General features: G+C 43.8%; 1 protein-coding gene across 8 annotated transcripts in view; it reads right to left on the bottom strand.

The window, feature by feature from the left end:
• Window positions 1–873: 873 nt before the first annotated feature.
• The window catches only part of LOC139420476 (SWI/SNF-related matrix-associated actin-dependent regulator of chromatin subfamily D member 3-like), a 45,362-nt gene continuing 37,178 nt past the window's right edge, over window positions 874–9,057 (bottom strand). For 3 of the 8 annotated variants that reach the window (XM_071170664.1, XM_071170661.1, XM_071170662.1), the window contains 9 exons: window positions 8,481–8,501; window positions 8,097–8,159; window positions 7,865–7,966; window positions 5,567–5,728; window positions 5,205–5,302; window positions 4,678–4,870; window positions 3,900–4,022; window positions 3,718–3,819; window positions 874–3,428 (listed from right to left, as the gene is read on the bottom strand). In XM_071170664.1, coding sequence (XP_071026765.1) covers window positions 3,375–3,428; window positions 3,718–3,819; window positions 3,900–4,022; window positions 4,678–4,870; window positions 5,205–5,302; window positions 5,567–5,728; window positions 7,865–7,966; window positions 8,097–8,159; window positions 8,481–8,501 — 918 coding nt within the window. In that variant the 3' untranslated portion in view covers window positions 874–3,374. The remainder of the gene's footprint in view (window positions 3,429–3,717; window positions 3,820–3,899; window positions 4,023–4,677; window positions 4,871–5,204; window positions 5,303–5,566; window positions 5,729–7,864; window positions 7,967–8,096; window positions 8,160–8,480; window positions 8,502–9,057) is intronic. The other 5 variants (XM_071170668.1, XM_071170665.1, XM_071170667.1 and 2 more) reach the window with 2 other exon arrangements.

The following is a 9,057-nucleotide window of genomic DNA, read 5'->3' as shown; positions in this document are numbered from 1 at the left end:
GTCCACTTAGCAGCAGTCCAACAGGGAGTGGGAAAAGCTGTTTCTCCATAGTGGGGTGCGGGGTTCAGAGAAATAAATGGGCCACTTCACATCCTCTCTGTCTTCTCCCTTTCTCTCTGGGCAGGAGCGAGGGGATTTTACTGAGGGGCGAAGTTGCCCCCAGTGATCGTCAATTTAGCTAGCTAGCTCATTTGTGTTGGTGATCGTGTGCCCAATGGAGCCGCTTCTTCTTGTTGTTAGCTGTCTGGTCGTTTGCAATAGCCCATCCATGACAAGGATTGACGAGTTGTGCGTTCAGAGATGCCGTTCTGCATACCGCTGTTGTACTGCACCGTTATGTCTGTTTGTGGCCCACCTGTTAGCTTGCACTATTCTTGCCATTCTCCTTTAACCTCTCTCATCAACGAGCTGTTTTTGCCCACAGGACTGCCGCCAACTGGATGTATTTTTTTTTTTTGTCGCACCATTCTCTGTAAATTTTAGACACTGTCGCACATGAAAAGCCCGGGGGGGTCAGTCGTTTCTGAGATACTGGAACCGGCACGCCTGGCTCCGAAGATCATACAACGCTCAAAGTCGCTTATGTCACTCGTTTTGCGAATTCTAACGTTCAAACAGTAACTGAATGCCTCGATGCCTGTCTTCCTGCTTTATATAGCAAACCATGACCACGAGACTCGCTGTCTGTAAGAGCGATCTAGTTACGGGAATGGGGTGGTGTACCTAATAAAGTGGCAGACACAAATGGTGTAAAAAGAGAGCTGTGAGGAACATGGACTCTCCACAAAGTCATGCACAGAGACTGCGGTTACCACCTATCCATGTAGGTAGACCAATACGAATGCGGTTTGTCAGAGAGAGAGGAGCACACAGTTTAAGTACAGTCTTTTTATATTAGTCAAATGATAGGTTTCCATTGTCAGACAGAGGGTGTCAGTGAGTTGTAGTTTCTAGAATGCCCAGCAAGGGGTTCCCAACAGTCAAAGATGCTCCATGACTGCCAAACATACAAGAACATCTGGGTCAAACAAGTATCGATTGACACAATTGAATACAACAACTAGTATGCTCCCTTGATTGGTGAAGTTGACATACATGGAACCTGTAGTGACAAAAACTCTTCATATGCAGATAACATCTATGCTGCCTGGGTAGCATACAGGTTTTTAGCAAATGGTTGAAAAAGGCCCCATTCACAAAAGATGTGTCAAATCCAGTGCTCTTCAGATCCGCTTCCATGCATTCATGAGGGTATTTACATGTCCTGTTTGAAATGTATAAAACCTGTCCATGCAGCATGCCTAGGTCTTTATGAAATGCAACCTCTTTATGCTGAGTATAGGAGCCCTCAGCCATGTTGAAGAGAATCTTGACACAAAACAAATGTAACAAGGACACAAGTCTGAACGTTACAGAAGACAGCCGTGTCGATTTCAAATCAGCAACTGAAAAGGTTTCTCCCATGACACACAAAACTAGAAGGGCACAGAAGGAGTTGCTGTGGTAGTTAGAGATGAGCAAGCCTTGTATGTGGCGAGATGGAGGCATCATCACTCCCAGCATTCAATTCTATGGTTCTGCCCCATTAAAACTCAACAAGGACCTAAAATCCCCGAGGGACACTAGCATCCCTGTCCTACAGCTTTAAACATATGAAACCTAATCCTTCCCACCCCATATGTCCCGCCGTTCCCTAAACGAAACACACAAACAGACAAGTCGTAGGCTGTACAGTTGCCATCAAGGGGAAAAAAATGATATTTACATTCACATATCCCTTAAAAATTTCTTCATATTCAACCTTCAGTTTCAACTGGTAACATAGCTTTATCGAGCTGAGACAAAATCACAGTAACCATTGTTCATTGTCTATTTTAACTAGTATAATACTCTTTTATCGAGACCTTTGGTGACTCCGTCAAAATGGTCAAGGACAAAATACTGTCAGACAGATCCATTTGGGACAGGTAGTTCACAAGATGTTAACTAAAAAAAATACAATGAACAAAGACCCATTTCTTCATTCATTTCAAATAATATAATTAGTTACCGGCCAACATTTTTCACAGCAGGCAATGTACAGATGTTGTGGCTGAAGCTTCACTGCCCGCCCCATGATTGTTCAACATAGGAAATGGTGTTGGTTACATCATATTCCAAAATGTGTCCATTGTTAATATTAAAAACACTGGCTTGAGTATTGGGAGAGATCTGTAGCTAATACTGTTCCCAGACATGACTTTTGTAGCGTTATTATGACAGGACAATGAAGCAGCACAAACAATTAACCACTAAAGCTAATCCATTTGCATGGCAATTTGCTGCGACAAGTCCGTCTGGGTGCTTTCTTACAGAGAGCTAGTCTGTGTAAAAGCATACAGGGTGTACTGACTCCAAGGCTCCACGCTATGGCTGCCAAGTGTTACCTCAGTACTTAACCTTGCGCTTACTCATCCTGTCACCATCTATCCTTTCTACAGCCAGCAGATATTGGTGTTAATTGTCATTGTCCCTTTTAACAATCTGCTGAAATACATATTGACTAATACAGAGATCTACTTATACTGTTACATTGTTTTAAGTAAATTACAGAAGAAAGTTGAACGAAATTAAGCTAATCTTAAGATTGCATTTTAGATTAGTTTATAATGAGGGAAAATCTAATTCATGAAAGCTGCCTACCTTGAACAACTTCATGTTTTAAAATGACAGACATCAACATTTGGGCTTCAGAAGAGAAATGAGCCCAGTCCCACGACCCATTACTTCATACTGTAATCTTCATTCCGCTGGTGTTCATTTGGTTACACACACACACACACACACACACACACACACACAGAGAGAGAGAGAGCATATGGCTCACATGAACCATACAGCTAATGATACACTAAAAACAAATAGACACAATCCAAACGGTGTGTGAGTCAAGACACTTGAAACATTAGGTTACAAACAGCCACTTTGGACTCATGAATGAGATGCAGTGGACCATTAAGACCGTTCGATTATGTACAGTACTTTTGGATTCAGTCCATCTGGTTGAGATGAGAAGGATCCAAGACACTGATCATTCTGCAGGCAGCTGGTACAATGACTTGTAGTCTCTATGGAAAGACTGACATGCTAGTGGGTGACATTAAAAGTAACCAACTGTGGGCCTGGGATTCCAGGAGTGTGGAGAGAGATGCCCGGTCATGTCCATCAGAGATGAACAGATTGTTAAAGTTTTTTTTTTAGATACATGCGATTGGGGATGGATCAGAGGCCACGGGTCACAGTACTACAGTAATGTGAAGAAAGCATAAAAAATAAAATAAAAAACACAGGTCTGGGGTCAGATGAAGAGTGCAGCGTGACGTCCGAGATGGCGTTTAGGTGTTCCTCACGGCCAAGGCCTGCTCCAGCTCCTGTCTCCTCTGCTGGATCTGTGAGAGGGAAGTGGCATCAGCATCACACACACAAAGACAACCCGACCTCAATATACCTAAGTGGATACACAGTATCAATCAATCCATTTGTAAAAAATGGTAAATCAAATATTTGATTGCTTGTGAATGTGATAGGCATTGGCAAGACTGGTAAAACAGAGCAGGTACAGCTTCAACACAAAATATGACTTATCTGATCACAATTCCTAGTTTGTGTTTCTACTTGCATGCTGTTGTGCGAGTTATTAAAAGGTTTTAAGGTGCAGCGTCTGGCATTTCTCCTCACCTTGCAGTAGAAGTAGCGACTGACGGCCTCCTGGGACCAGGGCTCGTGGTAAAACGCCGCCCTCCTCTCCTCCTCTGGGTTCCCCACCACGTCTGTCATCATCTGCAGCCAATCAGAGAGCACTGTTGGTCAGGTATGTGTGTGTGTGTGTGTGCGTGCGTGCGTGCGTGTGCGTCTCTCACCTTCAGGTCTCTGCTCTGGGACTTGAGCCAGTCCTGGATGTAGCCTTTAGGATCCCTGGAGAAGCTGAGCATAAAGTCCCTCTGGATCTTCAACTGGTTGATGGACTCAATGGTCTCATGGATCTACAGGGTTCATAATTATCCCTGATGTTAGAGGACAGCTTACACAGATCTAAGCATATGAAAATAACTTTCCAATTTCAATACACCAATTTATTTGAGCCACTGCGTTTCTTCAGAATTTGCATTCAAATAGTAGTGTAAGAAAAGGGGGTGACGGTGTAAAGAACAAGGCTTTTCCCACGGGAACATGAAGCCACAACACCTATGTAAAGGTAGATTTACATTGTGGAGATGCGGGAACAACGGTCCCAGCTCTGACAACAGAGATTTTCTCCACACGGCCGACATGCAATTTATACCAGTGCGATTGTTTATGAAGGGTTGGGCTCAATTCCATTTCAATTCCAGTCGATTTAGAAAGTAAACCAAATTTCATTTCCAAGTTTTCCCCATTTGAAAAGCATTTCAGTGTACTTCCAGAATTGAAATGGAATGGCAGAGCATTTCAGTGTACTTCCAGAATTGAAATGGAATTGTAGAGCATTTCAGTGTACTTCCGGAATTGACCCCAACCCTGGTGATTGCACTTCGGGCGACAAGATTCTCTGGGAGAATCAGATAGAAATCTATCCGACACGGTCAGACAGCTCTGAACTCTAATTCACATATAACTGACGGTAAATAGTCGTCACACATCTCCGCAATGTAAATCTACCTTTAAGGTCATCTTGGGTAATTGTGATTGGCTATCCTTCCTGTGTGGTTGTCCCACCTTGTTGTCCAATGAGGCGATCTCCTGCTGGTTGGCGGTGGAGAGCAGGAAGCTGCTCATCTGGCTCTTCAGGGGGTCCTCCACCTCCACGTCAATGTCATAGCATGCCGTCTTCTTCTGGTCATTAGGGTCCACACTGCATGGAGAGGCGGGGAAGGATGGTGAGACTGAGGTTGTTGGCAGCATTTCAAATGTAATAAAAATGAAAAGCCTGGAAGGCAAGAATGCTGGTAGTCTGTATCTTACCAGGATTCTTGCCTCCCAGCCTTTACACTTTAATTGGATTATCTACCATTTGGGACAGTATTAACTGAAGCGCTGTGCCCACATTGTTATCTTATAGCTTTTCAAAATATATTCATCTGCTAGGTTTTTATATTTTTTATTACATAAAAAAAAGCCTTTTATGACCAGGCATTCACCCTTCAATTCAAACCAGGAAGGTGTTACAGTAAGTGTGAGCTACTCACCTGATGACGTGGTTGATGACGATGGGGTCAGGGGGCAGGAGGAGGTTGGTGAGACGCTGGGGGATCTCAGAGAACTTGAGCCTCGGGCAGTCAAAGATCTGAGAGGAAGACAATAACATTGCAGAATACAGACCAATCAGCAGGGAAGGGCAAATGTGTGTCTCCCAAATGGCACCATATTCCATTTATAGTGCACTACTTTTGTCTAGGGCCTTAGGGTTCTTGTCGAAATTAATGAATTATATAGGGTGCAATTCAGGACGCAACCAATAACAAAAGGCATACTCTCCCTACTGAAGGTACTATGACAACAGCTAACAGGTAATAGAGTACCAGAGGAGAACTAGAAGGGTGTGGTCTACCTGCTGAAAGTACTTGTCACAGTTGATGTACTCCTTGTCATGGGAGTCCTGTAGCTTGTTGGTCTTGACATACTGCCACAGGGCCTGGATGATACAGGAGCGGGTCTGGGTGTGGATACCCAGCAGCCGAGCCAGACGAGGGTCCAGTTTAAACTGGGGGGGCTGCGGAGAGGTCACAGTCAGTACTGGCCGACTGACCTCAGGAACTATTACAACTGCCAGATGACAGCTGCTTTGGGGACACTTTTGTTAGAGTTTTGTAAGTCCTCTAAATAGATTTTAGCCTCGTGCACGACTGACAATTAAAAGGACTGACAAAGCAGCAGCTACTCTTCCTGGGGTCCAGCCAAATTAAGGCAGTTTATACAATTTTAAAACATTACAATATATTTCACAACAAAACGGTGTGCCCTCAGGCCCCGACCACATACCTACATTACTAAATCCATGTGTATGTATAGTGGGTATGTTATCGTACGTGTGTGTATCTGTGCCTATGTTTGTGTTGCTTCACAGTCCCCGCTGTTCCATAAGGTGATTTTTTTAATCTGTTTTTTAAATCTAATTTTACTGCCTGAGTCAGTTACTTGATGTGGAATAGAGTTCCATGTAGTCATGGCTCTATGTAGTACTGTGTGTCTCCCATAGTCTGTTCTGGACCTCTTGTGGCATGTCTTGTGGGGTATGCATGGGTGTCCGAGCTGTGTGCCAGTAGTTTAGACAGACAGCTCGGTGCAGTCAACATGTCAATAAATAAAAGTAGTGATGCAGTCAATCTCTCCTCCACTTTCAGCCAGGAGAGATGGACATACATATTCTTAATATTAGCTCTCTGTGTACATCCAAGGGCCATCCGTGCTGCCCTGTTCTGAGCCAGGTGCGACAAAACTAGGGCCTGTAAAACCAGCCTTGTTGATAGTGTTGTTAAGAAGGCAGAGCATCACTTTATTATAGACAGGCTTCTCCCCATCTTAGCTACTACTGAATCAATATGTTTGGACCATGACAGTTTAATCTAGTGTTACTCCAAGCAGTTGTCATCTGAACTTGCTCAATATCCACATTATTTATTACAAGATTTAGGGTTTAGTGAGTGTTTTGTTCCAAATACAATGCTTTTAGTTTTATAAATATTTAGGGCTAACTTATTCCTTGCCACCCACTCTGAAACTAACTGCAGCTCTTTGTTGAGTGTTGCAGTCATTTCAGTCGCTGACGTGTATAGCGTTGAACTCTGGCTTTACTCAAGTCAGTGGCATGTAGTTAGTCAAAATTTTAAAAAGCAAAGGGCCCAAACAGCTACCCTGGGGAATCCTGATAATAACTGGATTCTATTTGATAGGCTTCCATTAAAGAACACCCTCTGTGTTCTGTTAGACAAGTAACTCTTTATCCGCATTATAGCAGGGGGTGTAAAGCCATAACACATAAGTTTTTCTAGCAGTAGACTATGATCAATAATGTCAAAAGCTGCACTGAAGTCTAACAAGACAGCCCCCACAATCATTTTATCATAAATTTCTCTCAGCCAATCATCAGTAATTTGGGTAAGTGCTGTACTTGTTGAGTGTCCTTCCCTATAAGCATGCTGAAATTCTGTTGTCAATTTGTTTCCAGTAAAACATTTTTTATTTTTATTTAACCCCTTTTTTTCTACCCAATTTCGTGGTATCCAATTGGTTGTAGTTACAGTCTGATATCTCCCGGACTCGGGAGAGGCGAAGGTCGAGAGCCGTGTGTCCTCCGAAACACAACCCAACCAAGCCGCACTGCTTCTTGACACAACGCACATCCAACCCGGAAGCCAGCCGCACCAATGTGTCGGAGGAAACGCCGTACACCTGGAGACCTGGTCAGCGTGCACTGCGCCCGGCCCGCCACAGGAGTCACTAGTGCGCGACAAGACAAGGATATCCCTGCCGGCCAAACCCTCCCTAACCCGGACGACGCTGGGTCAATTGTGCGTCGCCACATGGACCTCCCGGTCGCGGCCAGCTGCGACAGAGCCTGGGCTCGAACCCCGAATCTCTGGTGTGCGTCGCCTTAGACCATTGTGCCACCCGGGAGGGCTTTACTATTCTTGGGTATCGGAATGACTTTAGCTTCCCTCTAGGCCTGAGGGCACACACTTTCTAGTAGGCTTAAATTGAAGATGTGGCAATATCGTCTGCTATTATCCTTTTTCATCTAGATTGTCAGACCCTGGTGGCTTGTCATTGTTGATAGACAAAAAATTCCCCCCTTCCACACCGACTTTACGGAATTCAAAAGTACAATTCTGGTTTATGGCGCCCTCACCTGGTAGTCCAGCATTAGCAGCAGTGTGCAGCGCACGCTCACGTCCCCTGGCCGCTTCACCTGGAAGCCGTCCGTCTCCTGGGTGGTGGGAGTGCGGTGCCACTAGCAGGAAACACAGAGACAGAAACCCCACCTTGAACACTACCTACAGGCACCGGCCACAGAATTCCAGAATATGTACATACAAACGTGCACACAAAGACGATAAAAGAATACAAAACCAAATGTGTACACTTTCAACGAGCAGCCTTGCTCTCGACCCTTTGAGTATGTTGTCTTTTGGAAGGCTGAATCGCTGTAAAAGAATAGATCATGCATGGGGTGGTAAGGAACTGGGTGAACTATCAAGACAGCAAAGGGTTGATCATTTGTTTTTCCAGAGGCGCTAACGCATATATTGGCATTCAAAATAATAAAATAAATCAGATTGAGAATCACTATATCAGAAGTATTTTACAACCTAACAAGAGCATGGCTTATCAAGTTGAGACTGTACCCTACCCAAATAAAACCTCTATTTGGCATTACAGTATAAATTTTCTCCTCTGATATCCAGATATCAAACCCTCCCTGGTATTTTATCTATGTGGAAATGTTAGTTGAGTCTGCATCTTACCTTCGCTTTACTGGTCAGCAGCTGAAAAGAAAAACACTTCAAGTTCCCTGCGTTTCAGTGAATTGTAGCCACTTAGCATGCAACACTGGGAGGGAACTGATGGAATGCTTTTCTACTGCTTCACCACTAACTCAATGTAGGGTTTACAAAAATATGTTTTCATTGCTGTGTTGCGGTACATTCCGTTTGATGGACAGATTCATTCCAAGCAAAGCTTTATCTATGCCATCTATCCTTGCTAAAATATTACACGGTGGGAAACCTTGAGAAGTACTCTAACCTCAAAACACTCGAGAAAGCCTTTTGTCAAGTTAGAACACCTTTGTGTGTGAATGTGCTTACAGTGTCAAAAACATGTTTTTACAATTCAAAAAGTTGGAACCCCAGACACCATTCTCTGGTAAACATCTTAATTCTCCGGTAAAGTGGATTCCTCAAGATCTAAAACCCCATTGAATACTAAACTCCGTAATAAGCTGTTTAGGACTGGCTGTGTTTTACTGCCTTTTCAGTAAAATATCTGTTCTCAGATGATAACATCCACCAGCTTAGTCAATAAGAGTGATGTCAGATCTTC

This window comes from Oncorhynchus clarkii, chromosome 11 (assembly GCF_045791955.1).
Source record: "Oncorhynchus clarkii lewisi isolate Uvic-CL-2024 chromosome 11, UVic_Ocla_1.0, whole genome shotgun sequence".
Classification (NCBI taxonomy): Eukaryota; Metazoa; Chordata; class Actinopteri; order Salmoniformes; family Salmonidae; genus Oncorhynchus; species Oncorhynchus clarkii.
This window is presented reverse-complemented; position numbering and strand designations above follow the sequence as displayed.